A 26,464-nucleotide genomic window follows, 5' to 3' on the forward strand; every position below is an offset into this window, starting at 1 on the left:
TACTGGACCGCATGTGCACCATTGGTTTGGAATCAGGGTTTTCCAACTACCCTAGGTGAACTTTCCGTGTCCACCAACCCGGTTAAAGCATCGGACATTCGCTTTTCGTCCTCTCAATTTCGTAAACAACACCCTCTCTACGAGAAGAAAGTGACAAAACAATTAATTTGCAAAATAACAATCAATTGTCTCAATCTTCACTGTTTCTTCTGTAAATATCTATTCATTTTCTCTAATTCCATTGTTCATGCATTTTCCTACTAATTGCGTTTCATTTCAGCTCTTTCCTCATCGGTCTTCTGCCAAAATACATTCTATGTTTGACCATCGCTATATACTACTTATGTGGATATAAGTAGGCCACACTACAATTGTAGTGAACAAGAACAATAGTGGCGACAATCATGTGTATTTTAGCACAACATTACAGAATATCTCATTAAAATATGAGAACCATATAGTGAACAGTTAATTTTCAAAATAACAATCAATTGTCTCAATTTTAACTGTTCCTTCTGTAAATATTCGTCCATAGTCTCCGATTATAATTGTTCATGCATTTTCATACCAATTGCGTACCGTTCCCATTCTCTCCTTATCGATCTTCTACTGAAATACATTCAATGTTCGATCATCGTTATATATTACTTATGTGGATATCAATAACCCATAACACATTATGAGCATATTGATACAGTTTAAAGCAAAGAGGCGAATGTATGTATGCGAGTCGATGTTGAGTCAAACTTATAGTCGAATTGTATAAGGAAACAGTTCACTGTTTATCGAGTAAACAAATCTGTAACTCATTTAAACAAAAGTAGTATATAATGATTCGACACCTTTAAAATGAAACTGTTTTTTTTTTCATTTTCATATGTTCATCATGATTTATTATTTTTGAAACAATATGGAACAGTAGTAGACTGCACCTGAAATATAATAACGTAATCTTTATTTATCTCTATAATGTTTCGTTTTAGATATAATTTTGGCTGGAAGTCCGAATGATTAGCTTTATTTCGATGTCACACATCTACCGAGTAATTTGATTCGTATAAGTAAAACTAAATAATAATAATAATAAATGAGGAATGAAATGATGTAACAGTATATATATGAAGAAGTCATACTATTTGAAGATACTTGATATACGGAACAAATACTTCCATTGACAAATTAACTGTATTTATGATAGATCCTGACGAGATGGTAACTTCTGAGAACTATTTATGGACAGAAATTTTACGTATATTCTTATTTTATAACTATGAAGTAACTAAATCATGTATATTTATGCTCCTCTTATTACAAGCTTTATCTTGACTCATAGACTATTATGATACAACTTACCCAGTCTATTAATTATAGTTTCCCACATTCACAGCTACTTTTTTGGCTAGATCTTGTACAAATGTTGTTTTCTATTTTGTGATGTGATAATATCTGTTTAGTGTGTATTTAAACCCAGTTTGTTTGAAATACATGATTCATATCTCAGAGGCTAAAATTTATGTTGTGCACTCAACAGGCAGGGGTAGGTAAGAAGAACGACTTGTAAGGACTCTAGACTGCTGGTACGAGTTTACGCGTTATCGGTCCGGTCGATAAGTCACTTTTCTCTAATTGATGGTAACATTACATTATATATATAGTAGGGCACAAGGCCACAAGTTATAACAATTTACAACTATATTTATACTTACACTGAGATTCCAAACAAACAAACAAACAAACAGAATACTTAATTCATAAAATGGCATGATGCTAATTTTGTTTCCTCTTGAAATAAACGAAAAACAGAATAGAAATAAACATGATAGACATAAGACAAAAATCATATTGATATTTTGTAACTATGGAATGATTGAACAGGCGTTATAATGTTTTCATTACTTTTACTGGATAATCATTTATTCTTATATAATCAAATTATTACATTACTTCGGGAGCTGTTCAATGGACAAGAATAGAATCTACTAGAAAGATTTTTGTATTTATCCTGTATTACTGTTCAATATAATAAGTAATGAATGAGCTTGAGTCAAACGTCTTATAATGTATGGACAGTAAAGCAAAACTGAATTTGTTAACCTAAATATATCTCTTCTTAAAAAGGCTGATCATGGAACATTGAATTATTTACCAAACTTTGTCAAGATCCTAGATAATTAACATGAAATAAATAACACACCTTGAAATAGACATATAAGACATTGTTCATATGCTAGGAATTATCTCTAATATCTTTTCTGCTAAATGTAAACAATACATTCTGGTAACTATCTATATGTTGTTCAAATTACCTAATAAAGCAAGACCAAGTGGTCCGAAAATTAAAGTGAGTCAGAGATGACTAACACGTACATTTGACACAAGTTGGTAAAACATTTCATTTAGTCTTAATTTTATTTGATACCGATAGGTCCTGGTTTCGAATCCCGTGGGCGGTATCGTGAATGTGCACTTCTGAGAAGTCCCATACTAGAACGAAACGACTGTTCAGTACTTCCAGGTTTTCCATGGTGGTACAGTTTCAATTGACTCATGATCTCAACTATTGAAATTTATTATTTTGTTGTGTATTTTACTTATTTAAACTTTATCAAAAATTGAAACATCTTTCCTTTTCATGTTATATCACAATATCCATTATTTAGTTAGATATAAGAAAAAGGAACAATCATTCATCATCATAACAATATCAATCAATTAATTTATATAGTCATGAAATCCATAGATGCACAAAGTGATACGGTAAATGAAAGAAGAATATTCATATATGCATCATTCGATAAGAAGAAAGAACCTTTCAATTGTTTCTATGGCAACCAAGTTTTCACTTGTTTTTTTTTCTTTTATGAGAATTCAAAATATCGCTTGTATGAACTATCCATGAAATTAGTAATCTGACTGTTGTTTGTTGTTGGGTAATAGTTATTTAAATATTTATTGTTGAAATTATTATACTTAAATAATATTTTTTTGTAAACAGTGATACATAAAAAAGACTATAATAGTAGAACTATTTAAAATGTGAAAACTTCGTAAACGACCAATAGTGTGGTGTGTGCTACTGATTTCGATAGATATAAGTAGTATGTATCATCAATCGAAAGTAAATTGTCTGGTGGTAGAAGGTTAAAAAGATCAAAGAGAAGAGAACGAGAACAAAGAATGATTGATGTGGAAACGAGAGAAAAATCAAGTCTTAGACGATTGATTGACATTTTCAAATGAAGTATTTACTGTATAATTCTCAGATTTTACTAATCGATTCTGTAGTTTTGTGTACACATACATTCAATTGTCTCCACTTGTGTTCTGATTCGCTACACAATTTGATCGATAGCATTCGATCAGCACAAAGAAGGACTTGACACGCATGACATTGATCACCACCCAGTGATCAATCAATTGTGATTACATCTCAGTTTTACAGGAGGTCGGTCGCGGTCTGAATAGCTCGGTGTTAACGTCTCTGACTATGAAGCTGGGTCACAGGTACATATTGTTGACGAATGCCAAGTAGCATGAAACCCGGGTCCAGGGTTTCCTGTTCACCACCTACAACCGCCATTTTATCTCAACATAGTGCACGCAGTATCGAGCCACCTAGACTAGTGGCCACATTGCAACTTGATCGATAGCATTCGATCAGCACTAAGAAGGACTTGACACGCATGACATTGATCACCACTCAGTGATCAATCAATTGTGACTACACAATCCCTTCAAGAAGCAAATATCTTAAAAAACCACTAATGATTATTATCTCCAAAATCAGTAACGAGAACATACAAAGTTTTATGCCAATAAATATCATCCTGGATAATGATGATAAAATTTTAAAAAAAAGAAACTCTTAAACAGAATAATAAGGAAAGAAAAAAGAAACATCGTAAAACATTCATTATGTGAATTATTATTTGTTTAAAGATACTACCAGACATTCAGTATATATCAAGTTCAAAGGAATAGTTGGTCTCAGGAGAATAGGAAGGTTTCAGAAAACTTGATATAATCAGATACGCTGGGTTCTAAGGTTTTTTAAAAAAAGTAATTTGCTTTATCAGTGTTAATTATATAAGCTATAAGATAAATATAAATCATAATAAGATAAATGATACTTTCAATCTATGTATATTAAAAGTTTTATTGCTTTACTAATGTGAAGCTAAAACTGAACGCTTTTTGATGTGAAAACAAGAAATTCTTATTTTCAAAATAAAATGTCTACCAAGTGAGTTCTAAAGATCTAGCATCTCCGACATATACTATTACATCAACAGGCTAAATTGACGTATGATGATGAAACGAGAAGGTTATTTACTTGAACGACATCAGATGTTTACTTCTGAAATATTTATGAACTGATATTAATATTCATAATGAAATATAATAGTTAACCAATTAATAGAATATATGTATCTCAACTACATAAAATCACTAAAATCTCCACAAAACCCCCCTTGTGATAATGATCATATGTTCACTAGTGACTGGCCTCATGAGGTATTTCCTGGAGTTCTAGTGAGAAGCAGTAACCAGTGGAATTCAACCAGGTCTGTTGGGAGACATAAATTAAGTGAATACATTGGTGAATGGTTGCTCAATTTCGTTGATCGGTTAGAAAGTTAGGAATTAACACCATTTGATGCCAGCCAACACAGTGGTCTAGTAGTTAAGCGCTCGCGCGCGAGACTGATAGGTCCTGGGTTTGAATCTTGCGAGGTGGGATCGTGGATGCGCACTGCTGAGATATCTCACAAGGGATGAAATAGACGTGCAGTGCTTCCAGGTTTTCCATGGTGGTCTTGCTTCAACTATATAGAATATTTTTATGTTAAATAAAGATTAAGAAGAATTAGAATTACTTTTTAGATCAAGATTCGAATGAAATTTCGAAAAAGTTCTTCATGATAAAGAACCTATTCTAAATCAGTATAGTCCAATATTAAAAATTATAATCTAAATAATCCTAAGTGACTTAATTTAACATGTACTTCATGTAACTACGTTTCTGCATGACTTCTGAATAGTTTATAAAACGACAAGTTGAGAAAATACACCTTAAGTCTCTGTTATTAAAAAGTATTAGTTATGCCGTTAATATGTCACGTTCACTTTGAATAAACTACTTCTCCTTTGCGGTTAATTTATTAAAGAACCTTTCAATCTGAATTTTTTCAAATTCTGTTTAATAGGTTTAGCAGTAAGTACTACTACTAGCTTAGTGGCTAGTTAGAATCTATAGGTAAGCGTTCAACGAATGGAAACCTGAAAGTACAGGATGGCAACTGTGCCCTAGTATTAGTATAATAAGCGGTGAATGATCACGACCTTACATCCAGGGATTAAATCCAGAATCTTCTGTCTCGCGTGTGAATACTAAACTTGCAGACCACTGGGCCAGGATGCAATAGTGTTAAGGTCCGAATTCAATCACTCCACGATATTGCATAACCCTTAGCCATTGCCTGTGATGGGTATTTTCCTCATACCCGAAATCGTTGACCTCCACTGGTCATGGCTTCTTATTAGAACTTTGGAAGTTTCATCTTGAAGCTAGTTGCTAGAGTGCATATGATAATTGTTAGTATGAGATTTCTACAAATGTTCTTTGTTGAAAGTCAGAATAAACTGCTGTCGCATAACCTTTCTATTAGATCGGGATTATCACATAATCCTGAAACTATCAGTAAGATTACACGTACATAAATAAATGCACAATAATTCTTATGGTGTGAAAATATTCCTAAAAATTACAAAAACTAAAGAAAATTCAACACACCTATGTCAGATGATAAACCCTATTTATTGATATGATGGACAGTAAGTGCACTTGGTAGTTGCATCTTACTTCTGTCGAATATTATATAACACACAAAATTACTACTCTACTGCATAATCAATGAACTTCTGTCAAGTTTTGTTTTATATTTAATATGTTCTATATAAGTGGAATCCCATTCATTTAAAAGTGATTACAATTAAGTGGCTACAATAAATGGGACTACTAAAAAGTTCCTTTATTTGTAATTGCGGTAATCAATTAACTTGTAGACCTTGTGCAGACTACCCTGTTAGAATAAGACCTTTTTTCTCTCGATCCAGATTGAGACTAACGCAAATTATAATAATTTCCTCGAACTTTATGAGAAAAGCACCAGTAACATTGTCTGCCATGATCGCAGATGTTACGGAAGCTTCGGCTGTTCGGTGGTATGGGTACTGTAGGGATATATGCGTAATGTTTTAGGACTGTAACTGGTCAATCTCTAATTGGCCTATGTGCATACTGTGCGTATTGCCTCGATATAGCCTTGTGAAATAAGATTCAAACAAACAATACTAAGTGAATTTAATGTTTTTTTAATAGGTAAAATCATGAGTCAATTGAAGCTAGAAAATCATAGAAAACCTGGTAGTACTAGACGGTCGTTTCGTCCTGGTATAAGACTCCTCAGCAGTGTTTGTTTTGATTTTACGAACATAGTAACAAAAAATCTAATAAAAATACATTGGTAAAATGTTTTCCAATTAAAGAATATATAAAAATATTTTAAAAAATCAATATCTCTGTGGTACATTATGTCCATTATCTGTTTGGTAAAAAAAGAAATCGGTTGTCATGTAATTGTTCAAATGTCAAGAAACCATTAATGATATTCATTTGTTTATATTGATTTATATTTAATTTTAATAAAAATAAATATTTTAAGAAAAATAATTTTTTTTATAAAGAATATACGGAAAACATTTCATGGTTTCAAAAGTACATGTTTAAAATATTTTTCAAAAAAAGATGTTTTTTTCATAGTTGAAATGATGAGTCCATTGAAGCTAGACCACCATGGAAAACCTGGAAGCACTGGACGGCCAACTCGTCCTATTATGGGACTCCTCAGCAGTGCGCTTCCACGATCTCTCCTCGCGAGATTCGAATCCAGGTCCTACCATTCTCGCGCCAGAGCACTTAATCGACAGACCACTGAGTTTGCCGGCATTCATTGATGTTAATGTCTAACTTCAACCAATCCACGATGTATTGATCTGTTATCACTTGTGTCCTATGTGCCCTACTTAATGTATAATATGATGATACCGTCAATTAGACAGCAGTGAATTATCGATCGAACCAATAACGCATAAAACCTGTGCGAGCAGCCTAGAGTACTTGCCGGTGCTGATTTCTGCTTAGCCTGGCCAGTTAAGTCTAGAACACTAATAACAGCCTCTGCGGTATGAATCATTTATTTCAAACATACTGGGTTTATATACCAAACAGACAGACCACATCGTACCATAAAATAGGAAAACAACATCTGTACAATAAAGAGGTATTTGTGGATATTATAGTAATTATAATAGTTGACATCAGGAGTCAATTGAAGCTAGACCACCATGGAAAACTGAGGAGTTTAACAATAGGACGAAACAGCCGCCCAGTGCTTCTCACCCTTTTTTATAACTGTATCCTAAAGATGAATTGGCAATTTAACGTGGATGTACCAGTTGACTAGCTGTTATGAAGCTAGATATATATGGTTTTGTTGAGGTCAGTTCACCTAAGTTAACAGCAACTAATACTATACCTTAGTAGAGGACATCAAAGGACAACTAAATCGTTTTTATTGCACCATGTAATAAATAGAGTATAGGTACTTTCAGATGAATACCATCTATAACCGAAAATGAGATGATAGAAATGCTGCCTACTATAAGTCAGTCAAATAATGAGACATATGTTTCTTTGCATTTCTTGCCAGTAGTGAAAGAAATTTGCAATAATCATAACCAGTTTCTACATAAACTTATAAAGTAGGTGTGACTAGGATGAATTCGATACAATTCATCCCTTTATTTGGATACTAATAAAAGATTCGAATGAGATAGCTATTTTTAAATGCTGATCCTAACTTCCAACATATTAGTTGGTTGTTTGTCAGACTTATTTTAGTTGATTATCGACTGACAAAAAAAATATCATGAGATTTTGTCTCCTACTTGCGACAAACATCAAACAGATGGGACTTTCACATTCTTCTTTTCTTTCTGAAAGCGTGAAATTTATTGAACTCAAAAACACTGTTTTACATATACTGCACATCTTTAACATAGGCATCTTGTTACGATATATATATATATATATATACATACATATATATATATTTGGACACATAGATATTGGTACAAAGAAGCGCCAGATATATATGCGCCAAACAAAATTTGTCATTTCATTTTAATTGTGTGCGGGCTATGTTATTGTGTGGGAGGCTAAACAACAAGGCAGTGGGGCATAGTGAGGAGATGCAGTCCCATGGTAGCCGGTGATCAACACTTGGTTCATACGCCATTTGTTCCATTACGATACTGGAGTTCATGTGCGAAATCGGTTTGGGATCAGGGTTTTCCAACTCTTCGAGATAGACTCACCGTGTCCACCAACAACCCGGTTAAAGCGTCATACATTCGCTTTTCGTACTCTCAATTTTGTAAACAATACCGCCGCCACAAGAAGGCAGTGAGTGGGACTTTCTTGACAGACGCTTTATACGCGTGCCCATGTGAGAGCATTTCGAGAGAGAAGGAGAGCCCTGACCACTCTCGGTCGTACAAGGGTATACATAGTTTAGTTCTTATTATCATTCGTGGATTACAATAAAATCATTAGACATTCAACAAACAGTTTGGAAACCATTGACGAATTATTAATAACTTAATATCAACCTATTTGTTCTCATTTAATTTCATAAGATATATTTACGATTCTGGTCTATAACTGTTAATCATTTTGATAGATAAATACTGTTTACAATTCTACTGATCAAGTAAAGGAAATCGAGCTGATAAAGATATCAACTCCTTAAGTTTTCTCACTCAGCTAAAATAAGTTAGCTGAAACGTTTGATAAACAAATTTTCCAGTCGTTCAGCATACATATAAGAAATATTACACTGTGTTTTTACATAGTTGCGTTATTCTTATTCATTGGAACAATATGCATTAATACAATTATCAGATTACTTATGTCGATTTTGCATAAAAATGATAGGTCCTGGTATCGAATCTCGCGAGGCGGGATAGTGGATGCGCATTGCTGAGGAGTCTCACAATGGGACGAAACGGCCGTCCAGTGCTTCCAGGTTTTCCATGGTGGTCTAGCTTTAATTGACTCTTGATCTCAACTATATAAAAATGATGAATTAAAGGATATACATTAGCGTTAGCTAAACTCGAAACAAACAACAAACAATCATTAATTAGATATTAATTCATCTGAGCATGTACATATACATAGTCTTTTCATCATCATATTAAGTCCTATGACTAGGAGTTACTTCCATATTTATTTTGTTTAACATTAAAATATCACACAATCTCGCCTCAATGAGATATGTGAGATGATTATCAATTATTAGTTATTAAGATGGTGCACAAATCTAAGTTAGACAACTACTGAATATCAGGATGCATTAGATGACTATTTTACTCACTTTAAGTGAAAGTTTTCATTTGTGACTCGATCTACTATCAAACTTTGAATCTTCAGATTTTGCAATTACAGCCTAACTCCTAATCGTGACCTTCAGTAATCTCCGTGAATCTCCATAATGGGTGTTACATATTCGTTCTACATCGAGTTGAATAATGTCAGTTGAAAACTATAGACGATTAAAGAAAATAAAGATATTGATATCATTCAACTTTGAAGTATATGACCTATATTCAAATGATGGGATTAAATTGATTTAAAATTACTGTTGCGTATATTTCTTTGATGAATAGTTGCATTATTCTTAAGAAGTTGTAAAAGTTCATCTGAAATGATGAGATGTTTAGTTCACGTATATGTCAACTTCCAAAACATTCAATTTGTTTATCTATTTTTATTTAGAAAATCTGTATGACAATCAGGCAATAAATAGTTCCTATGGTGACTATTGGGAGTGACATAAGTAAGAGATTGCTATATGTTCTAAATATGAAACCGGATAAAAACAAGAAAGACTGAATAATGATTATTAGTTCATAAAATTTGAAAATCTCTGTAAACTACAAATAGTCTAGGATAGCTCAGTGGTAACGTCTCTGACTGTGAAACTGGGTGACACAGGATCGAATCCGTCAGGGAACACCAGTTCCATCAAGATTACAGGTACACCTTGCTGACGAGTGCCAAGTAGCACGAAACCCGGGTTTAGGGTTTCCTGTTGACCACCTCCAACCACCATTTTATCTCAACATGATGCACGCAGTCTCGAGCCACCTAGACTAATGGCCACATTGCAACTTGATCGATATCATTCGATCAGTACTAAGACAGACTTGACACGCATGACTTTGATAAGCAACTAGTGATCAATCAATGGTGATGAAATGAATAAAATATACATTATCAATGTATTGAGATCACGAATTGACGTAAACTAGAAAACCACTGAGAACTAGGAAGCACTAGACGTTCATTTCATCCTGTTCAGGAACACTAACTTAGGACAGAATGGGCATTCAATGTTTCTTGATATACAACAATTGTAATCTAATAAAGTTCAGTGCATAAACTTTGTATCATTTGCAAGTCTTCGCAACCTACCAAACTTATTACTTTCATCTTGCATAATTATGATAATACAAATGAAGTGAAATTGTTTAATGACTCATATTTTATAATTGAATTCATGAATAAGTTGAAGCCAGACTACCATGGAAAACCTGGACAACCGTTTCGTCCTAGTATGGGACTCCTCAGTAGTACGCATCCCACACTAGAACGAAAACGGCCATCCAATACTTTTAGGTTTTCCATGTTGACTTAACTTCAATTAACTCATGAATTCAACTATAAAATCACTAAAATCTCCAAACCCCTCCCTTCTGATCCATATTTTATTTCTTACATTCATTTTGCTAGTTCTTTTCTTTTTCATATTTTTGTTAAAAAATGTTTATTATTTTTATGTATAAATATGAAACTTTTAATAAATTTCCTGTTTGATACAGGATATTAAGATTTAATTATGTAACTAAAAAGTTTTTAAAAAAATTGATTATCGTTAAACATTTCACCTTCTTTTTTTTGTTAAAGAGTTATTTTTATATCCCCTTGGATATTAAAAGGTGAACAAATATGATCATTTTATACTTATTCAATTCACATTAGAACAGCAGTCATTAAAGATTGATGAAATAAGGTAGTTAATCATTTCATTAGTTATACTATATTTGGAATATTATTACTCAACTAATTTCTATGAGTTTTATATAGTTAAGATCATGAGTCAATTGAAGCTGAACCACCATGGAAAACCTGAAAGCACTGGATGGCCAACTCGTCTTATTGTGGGACTCCTCCTCCCCTTCTTATAATTTCTGTGAGAATGTATAAGATAAATGTGCATATTGTTGTCAGTGGTTTACTTTTGATGATCTGATGATAAAAAGTTGATTCTATGAGTAAATTGTAATAAATGATATTCCATCGAATGGAAATTCATCAGTATAAAATTGTGGAATCACCCGTGCGGGGTTGTGGAAGCTTATTACTGAGTAGTGCCATACTAAGACGAATAGGCCGTTCAGTGCTTTCAAGTTTTCAATGGTGGGCTTACATTGGCAGATTTATGATTTCAATGAAAATTGAAATTTGATATTTAACTGTTTTAAAATATCACAAACGTTTACTTAGAATAGATGGATTATAACTAACATTAGAGTCTAAGATGAGCATTTCGTCCTGTTCGAGATCAGTCACCTAGACATACCAACATTTTTGTGCCAATGTTCATAGCAATACTCAAACACAGTACTTTTAATTCAGATGCTCAATGCTTTATCTACTGAACTACTGAGAGCAGATAGACATGTACCGGATTCAACTGCTAGCTACACTTCACCGATTTTAAAGGTAAAAATATGCTGACTAGGATTTCTCATAATTAAAAATGTGTTGATTTGATCTATTTTGGGAGTAAATAATTTAAAATCAAGCCCTTGAATCAGTGAACTATATATCAACTAAATTAATCTTTTCGATAGGCATTCAAGTCATATCGAATAACAATCAACTATTTACTAAGATTTTTCATTCAAAATCAATTTTACTACCAATTGAAAAAGGAAAGAAATCTTTTTGAAGTAATTTTCATCATTCACAGACATAAACTTAAATAAACAGAAATTAGTGGGGCTCCCAAATGCCGTGGTACGGTTGAGAGTGGGGAGATTCCGCTCATTCTCTCGAAATGCTCTCACATGGTCACGCATATACAGCCTCTGTCAGGGAAGTCCTACTCAATACCTCCTCTTAGTGCAAAGTACTCTTTACGAAATGAAGAGGACAAAAAGCTAATGTTCGGCGCTTTAACCGGGTCGGTGGACATGGCCAGTCCACCTAGGGTTGTTGAAAAATACTGATTCCAAACCAATTTTGCATATGGGCTCCAGTATCGTGATGGAACAAATGGAGTATGAACCAATTTTTGGTCACCGGCTACCATCAGACTACATCTCTTTACGTTGCTCCACCGCCTTTCGGATTAGACCTTCAGGTCGAAGGCTCGAGGTGGTTCCCCCTAAGAAATCAAGGTGCTTAGGTTGGAGCGGCCGGGCAGTGTCATAACTCACACACAAATAGAGCCACATGCGTGGCGCATATGTATTCGGTGCCTCTTTGTACCAATATTTATGTGTTCAAATAAATAACTAATTAATAAGTTAAAGATCGATCACGGCTAGCAGTGGAATCCAAGACGCGGGTTTCATCCTATTTGGGACTCGTCAGCTGGATGTACCTACATATCACAGTTAATCTTCACTCTGAGACTCGAACCTAGTACCTTTCGCTTCAAACACCATTGCATTATTCACTTAGCTACTGAGTCCTGATACCTAAGTGTGCAATGGGTTGAAGTCTTAAATTCACTTGGTGTTGTTTACTTGTATCCTCTTATTGTTATTTAGGACTGCACATATGCCAACAAGAGACTTATCAACTGCAGTCCTAAGCAATAATGAAAAGATACAAGTAAATAACACTAAGTAAATATTCTTCTTCACATTGGAAATTATACTAAAGTATACAACTAATAATATACTAGAAGTCGAACTCAAAATCACTTAAAATTTCCCGCTAACTTAAAAATTTCAAATCATCATAGAATGATTCAAACTTTTTTAAATTTAGTATCGATGGTGAATTGTTTTACCTTATTGATATTATTTCTATCTTTTGAAGTTGTTTCATTTCCGAAAAAAAAAGTAATTAGAAGACGACTAATAAAGACTAAAAGAAACAAAAAGTTTCAGTCTTATTTATTGTCTATTAAATAGTTGACATTTAATGATTCATTAAACAGAATACAAGAAAGAAATTTTAGTAAAATACAATTTTTGCTATACTAGACTAATACTTAATGAATTGGGGCTTAGTTATTTTTTTAGTCATCATATGGTTTGTACTAAATAGAATAAAAGATAAAGTGTTTAACGAACAGAAGAACTTCTATCTAAAGCTTAATCTAATAAAAATAATGTTTTCATTAAATGGTCTTTTAATAAGTTTTGTTTTGAATCCGACCATTACTAATACTACCACTGAATATTATTGTGTCTATTTCTTCGAATGTCATTATTTGTTTATTTCAAATATTTTAGAAGTTGAATTCATTAGTTAATGTAAGCTAGACCATCGTTGAAAACCTGGAAGCACTGGATGTCTAACTCGTCCAGTTGTGGGACTCAGCAGTGCTCATTCACGATCCCACTCACGGATTTCGAACCCAAGACTTGCTAGTCTCGTGCATGAAGGCTTAATCTCTAAACCACTGATCTGACCGGCATCAAACTGTGTTAATGTTTAACTTCAACTAATCCATAGAATTGAGCAACACATCCACCATTGTCTTCAGTTCATTACTATCTCATAACGGACATGATTGAACTCCACTGATCACTGCTTCTCACTAGAACTCCAGGAAATACCTCATGAAGCCAGTCACTTGTGAGCATATGATCATTATCAGAAGGGGTTTTTGTGGACATTATAGTAATTTTAATAGTTTGAATCTCGCGGGAACTTGTATGCGCACTGTTGAGGAGTCCCACAATAGGATGAAACGACCGTCCAGTGCTTCCAGGTTTTCCACGGTGATCTAGCTTTAATTGACTTATGATATAAACTATTGAAATTACTTTAATATCCACAAAAACCCTTTCTGATATCATTACATTTGTTTAGTGAAAATGACTTTAATTTTAGGTTATTTGATATTATCACAAAATTTATAAAGTATGTATTCACTAACATTCTGTGTATAAGTTACTAACTTCATTGAAGACAATTGAGGGTGGGGTAAACGTACATTTATACTGTTATTTTGTAAGAATGGATAGAATATAAATTTAGAAAACTTTGCCATGCAATGAAAAAAAATTCCCAGTAACTCACAATTACAGTATCAGCGAGTTATTACTATGCAAATATATTTTAAAATACAAATAAATATTCAAAAAAGGATATTAATTAGAAGTAATAAAATAAAATTACTGATATTCACTTAGTATTGTTTGTTTGAATCTTCCCATTGATGCTTAGGACTGCAACTGGTCAGTCTCTTATCGGCATATGTGCATACTGTGCGTATTGGCTCGATATATCCTAAATTCACGAGCATGGTAAGCAAAGATGGATAGCGGCTAGCAGTGTAATCCAAGACGCGCGTTTCATCCTATTTGGGACTCGTCAGCTGAATGTACTGCATTTCAGGGTTGATGTTCACTCTGGGACTCAAACCCAGTACCTTTCGCTTCACATGCCATCGCGTTATCCACTCGGCCACTGAGTCCATCCAGCTGATGAGTCCCAAATAGGACGAAACGTGAGTCCTAGATTCCACTGCTAGTCACCATCCATTTTTGCCTAATATTACTGATAGTTCAAAATTGGTTGATTTTGTTGAGTTCATATTATTTCCGTGTGAAACTGTTTGATCATTACAATAAACTAATCAACATCATTACTCAATAAATAAATGAAAATGAGCTACAGAGATACTGATTACAGGTAATACTTTTAATTCCTTAATTTTAAGGTATTTTAGATCCCAGTTATTTAGATCTAAAGATTTTTCGATAATTGAAATGTTTGCATTTCAAGATTATGGGTATTTTATTATAGTAAATATTTGTTTATCTACACTAATATAGTAGGTTGATGCGTTTTTTCTGGGTCATATGAATATAGTATGGAACTCATTCAGAACTAGGATACTGTATGCTAATGAAAACTTCATTTCCTCTGTGCTACTACTGAAAAATATAAATTGTTGATAGTTGGTGGCTAGCAATGGAATCCAGGACGAGGTTTTCGTCCTGTTTGACACTCGTCAGTTTGATGTACCTGTATCGCATATTTGGCAAACATTCAAGGACTTGGACTCGGTACTGTTCGCTTGTAACACCATCGTTTTTTCCTCTTAGCTACTGAGTCCAGACAGCAACAAGTATGTGCAATGAGGTGAGGTTTAAATTCATTTTTGTTTTGGTTGTTTGAGTCTTCCCACTGATGTTTATGACTGCAGTTGATCAATCTCATATCGAAACAATCGTCACAGGATGCACATATGCCAATATGCGTCCAACCGATTGCGTTCCAAAACATCAATGAGAAGACTCAAACAACTAATACAATACAACTATTGACCACCTAGGATAACGTATGACATTTACATTTATTCAGTTTACTCTAACTTTGTAAATTAGTGTATAGATTAATATGATTGAAGGTAAAAGCAGGATTCTTAAATACAACACGAAGAAACCAGCCCAATCACACTTGATGGAAAAACTCTGGAACAAGTGGAAACATTCACGTACCGAGGAAGCATTATTAATGAACAAGGAGGATCTGATACAGACGTAAAGTCAAGGATTAGCAAAGAAATGGACGCATTCATACATTTGAACAACATATGGAACTCGAAACAACTGTCAATCAATATCAAAGTCACAATCCTTAATACGAATGTCAACACAGATCTACTGTATGGAACTGAAACGTGGAGAACTGTCATAATCATCATCAAAAGTGTACAAGTATTTATAAACAATTGTCTATATAAAATACTCAACATTCACTGAACGGATACCATCAGCAACAGCCTTCTGTGGGAGAGGACAAACCAGCTCCCAACTGAAGGGGAAATTAGGAAAAGACTTTGGAGGTGGATAGGACATAGATTACAAAAATTATCAAACTACATCACAAGGCAAGCCCTAACTTGGAATCCTGAAGGGAAGCGGAAAAGTGGAAGGCCAAAGAACACATTACGTCAGGAAATAGAAACAGATATGAAAAGGATGAATATCAACTGGAAAGAGTTGGAGAGGATTGCCTAGGACAGGGTTGAATGGAGAATGCTGTTGGTTGGTCCGTGCTCTTGAATGAGGGGTAGCAGGCGTAAGTAAGTAAGGTAATATGTTTGAAAGGAAGAAGCACCTTTTTATTTTATAATTTAAAATGAATATTTATTTTATCATAGGGTTTTCTTTGAACACAATCAAATACAATTCGATTGCTACCCTTTAGTTCAAACATTATCATCTCAAACCAGACTACAAGACTTTTTGCTTAGGGCTATAATTATTTCTTTTTAACTTATGAGTATGTTTGAACACCAATATATGTAAAGTAAAAGAATTTGATAGCAGCTGCACTTCAAAACTCTTGACCTATTTAAGTGAAAGTCCCAATTTGAAAAATGTGCATGGATATATAATGTTAAGTGGAGTCTTGATACTTCTAAACTATTTTAATCTAGATTAGTGATTTAGGTAACTAAACACAATTGCACATTTACAAATTTGACTATTAAGTTTAACCTTTTTGTTAAAGTTGATCTAATTAACTACTTATCCGATAAACTGATGAACATAAAGACACATTAGGGAATAGTTAGTGTTGAATGACTTCAAAAGTTATTTATTAATTCATCCATCAATTGAAAAATGTTCTCTTTTAACTTTTGATGATAAAAAACTTGGTCATAGCATGTTGACTTTTCTTTCAATTCATTTAGAAAAAAAACAATCTACATTCAGAAAACTGAGGGACAATGTTCTTAAACATATAAACACTTTCAGTGGTTCACATTTCTTGATTTGGCTTACATAATATCATTCACATAGATAATGAATATCTCAGCAATAAATTATCTTACCTAGAGATTGTATTATCATCATTCATTCATATAACAGTTTATTATTAAACCTGTAAATTCGAACCTCGCGGAGCGGGATCATAGATGCGCACTGCTGAGGAGTCCCACAATAGGACGAAATGTCTGTCTAGTGCTTCCAGGTTTTCCATTGTGATCTAGCTTTAATTGACTCTTGATCTCAACTATTGAAGTGACTATAATATCCGTGAAAATCTCTTCTGATATTAATCAACATATGCTCACTAGTGACTGGCCCCATGAGGTATTTCCTGGAGTTCTAGTAAGTAGCAGTGACCAGTGGAGTTCAACCAGGTCTGTTGTGAGATAGTAACTCACTGATGACAATGGTGGATGTGTCGCTAAATTTCATGGATCGGTTGAAGTTAGACATTAACACATTTGGATACCTACCAGATCGGTGGTCTAGAGATTAAGCGCTCGTGAGACTGATAGGTTCTGGGTTGGAATCTCGGGAGAAAGGATCATGGATACGCACTACTGAAGAGTCCTACAGAAGAACAAAACGGCCATCCAGTGCTTTTCAGGTTTTCCATGGTGGTACAATTTCAAATGACTCATTATCTTAACTATTGAAATTACTATAATATCCACAAAATCCTTTCTGAAATTTCAAAGTATTGACATATTTTGACATTTCACTTAAATGAAAATGTCACTGTCATGCAATATATATATGATGACTTATATTCCACATCAGGAATAACGAAACAGAAAGCATTTGTTAGATATCTCTTCTTTTTTCCAAATAAACACTGTAATAATGTTGTCTTAGTAACTAACCTTTATTTATGACATCAAAGAAGATTTAAAAATTGTAACTATGCTATTAGAATTTTTAATAATAAACTATTGATTAATATTATTTCATCCGGACCTATTAGATTTATTCAGTGTTCAATTAATTTTTGTTGTTGTTGTTTATTTTATCTTTAGTTTTTTTTTTATTATTATCGACTTTATTCAATATTACAGCTTTGATACAATATAGAATTTTCAGAACAAAGTTTCACTACAAGTTTCCATTTCTTAATCCTTGATCGATCCTAACAATAACTATTTATTGATTGCTAGTTAAAAGTTAACAGTCTAGTCAATTGACATCTGAATAATATGGATTCTTTTCGTTGAACATTTCTAGTAACTACAATGTCTCTGATTGAGATATTTTGTAACTTGTATAACGAAAGATTGTAAACATTTCATAAACACATCTTGATAGGTTGTACCTATTAATAAACATAATGATGTGTTCAAACAAACTAAAACAGATAACTTGTTAAAATATCTAGAGGGCAGAAACAAGTAGCCCAGATGTTTAAACAGGCCTCCGATGAAGTTAATTTTATATTATTAGAAAATATATTACATCAATAATGAAGTATAGTGTTGCTTTTGTCTTATTAAATAAATACAATACTTATATTACAAGCAAAGATGGATAGTGGCTAGTAGTGGAATCCACGACGCACGTTTCGTCTTATTTGGGACTTGTCAGCTGGATGTACCTACATCTCAGAGTTAATGTTCACTCTGGGACTCGAACCCAGTACCTTTCGCTTCAAACACCATCGCATTATCCACTCAGCTACTGAATCCTGATGGCCACTAGCTTGTGCAATGGGGTGAAGTTCAAATTCACTTCGTATTGTTTGTTTGAATCTTTCCTTTGATGTTTTAAAACTGCAACTGGTCAGTCTTTTATTGGCCATATGTATATACTGTGCATATTGCCTCGATATTGTCTTTATTCACAAGTATTATAAGCAATGATGGATAGTGGCTAGCTGTTGAAAGATTCAAACAAACAATAGTATGTGAGTCCACTAATTATATTGTTTGTATATAAGGTAAATAGTACATACTAGTTGATCTATTGTTTAACTTACTATGATTCATATTATTATACCATGTATAAACAAAAACAAGAATGTATAACGAAGCCATTCTGTTGATACCCTTCAATATTTATCTACCTGTACATTTATTTATTAAATAAACTTTTCAGCTTGATAAACAATCATAACAAAACAAATGTAATCACCTGCTCAAATGTTACACTGATTCTATTCTATTCTATTATTTATTTATATGTAATCAGAATATTACTAAAACAAAATATAATGTAAACTACTCAACAATTGGTACCAATACGTTGCTAAGTAACACTAATTAATCATACGTAACTAAATACACATTTTTAGGTGACCTAATACCTAACCCTTATTTATTTTAAAATCATATTGTATGGTTACACAATAAAATCGGGATTTGTGATGATAACTTTTTTTTAAAAAAAAAAGAACGTTGGTGATAATATTAGAAAGTTTATAGTAAAATAATGATATATTTATGATTTTATAGATGAGATCATGAAGCTAGAGCACTATGGAAAATCTTGAAGCACTAAACGGCCGTTCGGTCCTACTGGTGGACCCCTCAGCAGTGCGCATCCACGATCCGGCCTCATGAGATTTGAACCCAGGACCTACCAGTCTCACGCCAGAGCACTTAATCGATAGACCACTGAGCTGGCCGGCAACTAACGGTGTTAATGTCTAACTTCAACTAATCCACGAAATTGCGCGACCATTTTCCGTTGTACTGAGGTAGATACCTGTCTCTACCTATTTAAGTTTTTAATGATTCGTCACTTAGTATAACTCACTTCTTCAGAGTAATGTATTCTCAAATTTGTTTCGTCAAGAGAACTCTATTTTGAAGTCAATTCACAGTGATTCAATAAATGAGATAGACAAGTTGACATATCCAATAGAAATAACAGCTAAAAACAATGTCAATGAATGAAAAGTCTTCAACAGTTACATTACATAGTTACATTCAACTCATAAAGTTTATTTAGTAAACTTTGATGATAAACTAATATATTTATGAAAACAAAGTGCTCGACAGAATATTCAGTTAAGAATTAAAATATCTGGTAAAAAACAAATATATCGACTTAGTCTATCATAAACAATAATTTCCCTATAATGCAATCGATAGTTAATAAATCTATGTTTATAATGAGTCTTCCTGTTTTAAAAAAAAATGTTGCCTTGGTTATTACTGAGAATATTTTGTCGGTAATATCAAACTACTGTGAAGTACACATGTTTTGTTTCCATTTGATTTTGTAATTCAAATTTGACTGATTCGCGCTGATTACTTAAGTAAATTTTGATTGATTAACTGAAAACCAAACATTTAATAAATTTATATTGTGATCAATATTATTATTCACAGCTCGTGAGAGGTTGATTCTAGCAAGTAAATAAACTAAAGATCAAACATGAATAATTTTCTGGTTAGCGTTTTTTTTAACTAGTTAGCTTCCTATTGGATAGGGTCGCTAACCCCATGCACAACCCCCCTCTTTTATCCGGGCATGGGACCGGCAGTAGCCCCTGGAGGAGCTACAGGCAGAGTGGATAAGGCACACATTGAGGAAAGCACCCAAATGCATCAAAGGCAAGCGCTTACTTAAAATCCTGAAGGCTAAAGGAGAAGAGGAAGACCAAAGAACACATTACGCCGAGAAATGGAGACAGACATGAGAAGAAAGAACAAAAGTTGGATAGAACTACAAAGGAAGGCCCAGGACAGAGTGGGTTGGAGAATGCTGGTCGACGACCTATGCTCCACTAGGGGTAACAGGCATAAGTAAGTAAGTATGTCAGACCATACATGTCAAAGTCTCATACAGAAATTTAAATAAATTATAACATCAGCTTAATTACGTTTTATTACTTTCTAAACCACAAATTTGTTGATATCGTTGTCAAGGTCCAACTTTATAACTTAGTTACTTGCACATTTTAAACCCTCGTGGAGGAGCATAGGCAACCCAATATCACTCTCCATTCAACTCTGTCCTTGGCAATCCTTTCCAGTTCTTTCCAGTTGATATTCATCAATTTCATGTCTACTTCTAATTCTCAATGTAGTTTGTTCTTCGGCTTTCCGTTTTTCTGTTTTCCGTCAGGATTCCAAGTTTGATCTTGCCCCGTGATGCAGTTTGGAAATTTCTGTAATTTATGTCCTATTTACTTCCAACATCTTTTCCTAATTTACTCTCCAATCGGAAGTTGGTCTGTACTCTCCCACAGTGGGCTGTCACTGATGGTATTCGAGCACCGAACATTCAGTATCTTGTATAGACAATGGTTCATAAATACTTGTAATTTTTTGATGACGGTTGTGGTGGTTCTCTAGGTTTTAAGCGCCGTGCAGTAGGACTGTCTTGACTTTGATGTTGGTTGACAGTTGTTTCGAGTTCTATATGTTGTCGCACTGTATGAATAAGTCCGTTACTTTGCCAATCCTCGTCATTACATCTGCATTCGATCCTCCTTGTTCATCGATGATGCTTCTGTCCAGGCACGTAAAAGATTCTACCCCTTTAGTATTTTCTCCATCAAGTGCGATTGGGTTGATTTCTCCGTGTTGTATTTGACGATCTTACTTTTCTCTTTTATATGTTGAGGCATACTGATTCAGATGCTACCGCTATTCTGTTTGTCTTGACCTGCATTTGTTAATGTATATAGCGTGGATGAGCTAGGTCTCCATAAAGTCAAACTCATCCAGTTACATTTAATGTTATAAAGATATCACTTAACAATTAGTCACCATAACTACAAATTTTCAATAAGATCATTCAACATTACTAATAATTGCAGTCAACATAATTCAATCAAATACACATTGACACAAAACAAAACAAATATTACTACTTACTTTGCTAAACGTTTAGCAGATGAATAATGTTTAATCACAGTATTACGTTTTTGTAATTTATCAATATAATCATAATCTTTATCATTCAATTTAGTTATACTTGACAATGTACGTTGTGGTGTATAATGATATGTAGTTACATTCATAGTATTATTAGTAGTATTACTATTAGTAGTAGTAGTATTATCCATAATATAATTTTGACTAGGGAAACTACAATTATAACTTTTATTATTTAATGGAGTATATGTCATCTCAGATGATTTTGTATTCTTCACGGATTTGAAACGTTGTGCCCATAATACACCTGTACGTAATACATTCCATTTCTTTTTATGTAATAAATTTAATGGTGATGATTTATGCATAGAATCCGAATCATAATTCGATTGTTTCGACATAATTCTGATTTTTTAAAAAATGAATCAAACCATGAAAAAGAGAAAAAAAAACTTTTTTTGGGGGGGAAGATTGTCTATTGAATAGAACCTTTCAGTAGTAGGAGTAGGTAAATGATTTGACTTCGATCAGTAAAATTAGAATTGAATTCCAGATAAGGGTATCTAATATGTTTCCCATATTCATCAAAAAAAACGATAGTTTTACTCAATGATTTTTACATGATCTGCACAGATATTCAATTGCTTAGTAACAAATATAATATCAAATTAGGTGCTACTAGGTATTGTGTGTCCGTGTTACATAGATATGTATACTTGTATATATTTGATATACAAATCAGTACAAATTCTAGACATATATATGTATATATATATATATATATATATATATATATATATGTGTGTGCAGTACTTTTAACCCTTGCTACAATTAACTACTATTTATATTTGACTATGAACTAGTTTAATAACTTTCAAAATAGTGATTGTTTGGTGGGTTAATACAATTTCCTTATGTATACCTATCATTTTAATCTTTCTTGGATACAGTCAATGAACTTTTTTTTGTAAAACTTACATAGAAACACACAAAAATTACAGGGGAAAAAAGAATTGATGTATTATATCAACAACAAGAACAACAACAAAAAATCAAAATTATCTGGTAGATAACTTAAAGTAAATTTGTTTATCAAATATTTTACAAAAAAAAGAAAAAAATAGTTGTCAAGGCATAGTTAATCTATGAATTGATTTATGTCATATACATGCTAAATTAGTCTTGATTATGACACGTGAATAAATATGTCAATCATAAAGTACAAAAGTTTCACCGTGTATATTTATGACGAACACAATCTAGATATATTCATAAATGCCATATAACCTCTTGTCTTTTAAAGTTTATATATCTGTAATAAATAATCTTGCATAATCAATGAATTTAATTCGTTGGATGGATAGTAGCTAACAGTGGAATCCAGGGCGCTCGTTTCGTCCTGTTTTTAACTCGTTAACTGGATGTACCTGTATCTCAGAGTTATTGTTTACTCTGATACTCGAGTCCCAGATGAAACGCTCATCCTGGATACTACTGCTAGCCACTATCCATTTTTTGCTTATAATGCTTGTGAATTAAGGCTATATCGAGGCATTATGCACAGTATGCACATATGGCCAATAAGAGACTGACCAGTTGCAGTGCTAAACATCGATGGGAAGATTCAACCGAACAATACCAGGTGAACTTAAATTATCTATATATCAAAGTATATTATTTTCACTAATTGTTTAACATTGAAGTTATCTTAATAATAGGATGTGAATATATCAATCATTTATGAAGTATTCATTGAAAGAAATTTATGGTGGGAGATATAAATAGTGTGTAGCGCCAACTGGAGATTGAGAAGACTGAAATGAAGAAAAGAGAGAAAAAATAAAGCAATAAAAATATTGACAGGACTGAATGGACAATCACGTTTGTCAAAGACAACCGATGGAAGATGTGCAAACGATGTATATAATGTTTAGTTTTTTATATTTTATGAATATTCTGTACTTTTTCATTAAATAATAAAATGATCTCCCTTATCTGAGTATCCATTCACTAAGACCCTTGGTAAATGTTGGTTATCATGAATTAATGAATCCAGAAAGAGATACTCAAGGTGTGACTATAATTTATGGACCACCTTTGAGCGACGCTAAAATGACCTTGATAATGTCCACCTATTAACTACAACTAAATAATTGTTATAAAGCAGTGTGAAGAATTAGGATTATGATTTACAGCTATTAGTTAAGGTTAGGAATTGGATTTAGAGTTTTCATCATGAACTGATATCAGCTAAAATGTAAAGACGTCATTTAGTTAAATAAATAAATGAATTTGATGCAGAAATCCATGACCTGTTACCTAATATCTGATTGCTTCGTCCATAAATTATATTCTCACCATATTCGGAATAAAAATACAAAAATATCATATGCTCACTAGTGACTGGCACCATGAGGTATTTCCTGAAGTTCTAGTGAGAAGCAGTAACCAGTGGAGTTCAACCAGGTTTGTTGTGAGATAGTAACTCACTGAATACATTGGTTGATGTATGGCTCAATTTCATGGATTGGTTGAAGTTAGACATTAACACCGTTGGATGCCAGCCATTTCAGTGTTCTATCGGTTAAGTGCTCGCGCGTGATACTGATAGGTCCTGGGTTGGAATCTTGGAAGGTGGGATTGTGGATGCGCACTGCTGAGGACTCCCACAATAGGACGAGTTGACCGTCCAGTGCTTCCAGGTTTTCCATGATGGTTTAGCTTCAATGAACTCATGATCTCAACTATATAAAAAAATATGTGACAGAAGTTAAAATAACACTTAGAGATATTGTTCATATTAAGTTAGCATAGAAAATAAATCAACATGGTATTTTAATTATTATCATATATTCACTTGACATAATAAATCACTTCGAAGAATTTATGAATAATACTGTTAAATAATTATAAGAAAGGGGCGTTTTTGAATATTATAGTAATTTAATAGTTGAATTCATGAGTCCATTAAAGCTTAACCACTATGGAGAAATTGGAAGAACAAGACGAGTCGTTTCGTTTTAGTAGGGCACTCCTCAGCAGTGTGCATTCACGATCCTGTTCGAAGATTCACTTTCAATTGGTGATATATACTATTTATATATATTGACATCAGTAACACACAAAACAGTAGTTCATCTATTCTTAAAAAATATTGAATTATCATACATTATAGTATTAAAATATATGTAGCCTATTTCTTGATATTAAAACTTCATTTAGGTATACTAACATTTCACCAACTCTAATTCAATTGAATGTACACTTTTCATATTCTGAAAGTAATTATTTTTAATATCATACTGTGTTGAACAGAATTAATTATGCCCTTTTCTTTTTCCAAAAACTTATTAACCGTTAACAATATATCAAGATAAAAGAAAGTTAATCAGCTTCTGTACTAAAGAGATAAACTGATGATATTTCCAACTATTCTTTATGCATAGAAACTATTTACTTATTTTAAGAAATAATAATTAATATAATTGATTTAATTAATTTTGACAATATTTCATATAGAGTAAGATTGATTAGAACAATCATCTTTATTTTACATTTCTATATCATTTAATTAAAATGAGTTTTTGTTGTTAGAAGGGAGGGGGGGGGTTTGTGAAGATTTTATTAAATTAATAGTTGAATTTATGAATCAATTAAAGGTAGAACGCTATGGAAAACCTGGAAGCATTGATAATAATTATCATATGCTCATTAGTTACTTTTGTAAGCTATTTTACAAGTTTGTTTAAAATAAGTAATTAATCAAAATATAAAATGAACACAAGAATAGTCAATGCTCAGTATAATTGAAATTATCAATTGCAAATTTGGCATTGATACCTATAAATTTAAGGTTGATTTGAAAGTGTGTTGACTGAACTGCATATAAAATTTCTCGTTTTTTTTGCATTTTAAAACATACTACTCGAATTATTAATTTCAATTAACATAACGACTATGGTATCATTGGATCTATTTGTCCAGATTAAATCGATTTATAATTGATCAACATTACGGTTAATATCTGTCTTCCTTTAATGTGTTTACATTTTATTAATCACTTCTACTAACTATGCATGACCGATAGTCACAAACAAAACATCGTTCTAACTTATAGATGTATAAAACTAATGGGACGATTCAAACAAACAATACTAAATGAATTTAAACGTCACCTCATTGTACAAGCAAGTGGCTATCAGGACTCAATGGCCGAGTGGATAACGTGATGGCGTTTAAAGCGAAAGGTACTGGGTTCGAGTCCCAGAGTGAATATCAACTCTGGGATGCAGGTACATCCAGCTGACGAGTCCCAAATAAGACGAAACGCGCGTTGAGGATTCCACTGCTAGCCACTATCCATCTTTGCTTATCATGCTTGTGAATCAAGGCTATATCGAGGCAGTACGCACAGCATGCATATATGCCAATTAGAGACTGACCAGTTGCAGTCCTAACACACCGATGGGAAGATTCAAACAAAC

General features: G+C 33.1%; 1 protein-coding gene and 3 non-coding genes across 4 annotated transcripts in view; 1 reads left to right on the forward strand and 3 right to left on the reverse strand.

Moving 5' to 3' along the window:
* The window catches only part of Smp_166770 (hypothetical protein), a gene marked incomplete at both ends in the record, with an annotated part of 42,727 nt that extends 20,346 nt beyond the window's left edge, over positions 1-22,381 (reverse strand). The window contains 2 exons of the mRNA XM_018798868.1: positions 21,981-22,056; positions 22,207-22,381. Coding sequence (XP_018650714.1) covers positions 21,981-22,056; positions 22,207-22,381 — 251 coding nt within the window. The remainder of the gene's footprint in view (positions 1-21,980; positions 22,057-22,206) is intronic.
* Positions 14,780-14,846, reverse strand: Smp_tRNA_02328_His_GTG.1.1. Its single transcript has one exon. It is a non-coding gene (tRNA).
* On the reverse strand, positions 18,767-18,838 carry Smp_tRNA_02213_Pseudo_TTG.1.1. Its single transcript has one exon. It is a non-coding gene (tRNA).
* A 3,803-nt stretch (positions 22,382-26,184) lies between the features above and the next one.
* Smp_tRNA_00707_Pseudo_TTA.1.1 lies at positions 26,185-26,255 on the forward strand. The gene has a single exon. It is a non-coding gene (tRNA).
* The last annotated feature ends 209 nt before the right edge of the window (positions 26,256-26,464 follow it).

Source organism: Schistosoma mansoni, chromosome 3 (genome assembly GCF_000237925.1).
Source record: "Schistosoma mansoni strain Puerto Rico chromosome 3, complete genome".
In the NCBI taxonomy this organism is placed as follows: Eukaryota; Metazoa; Platyhelminthes; class Trematoda; order Strigeidida; family Schistosomatidae; genus Schistosoma; species Schistosoma mansoni.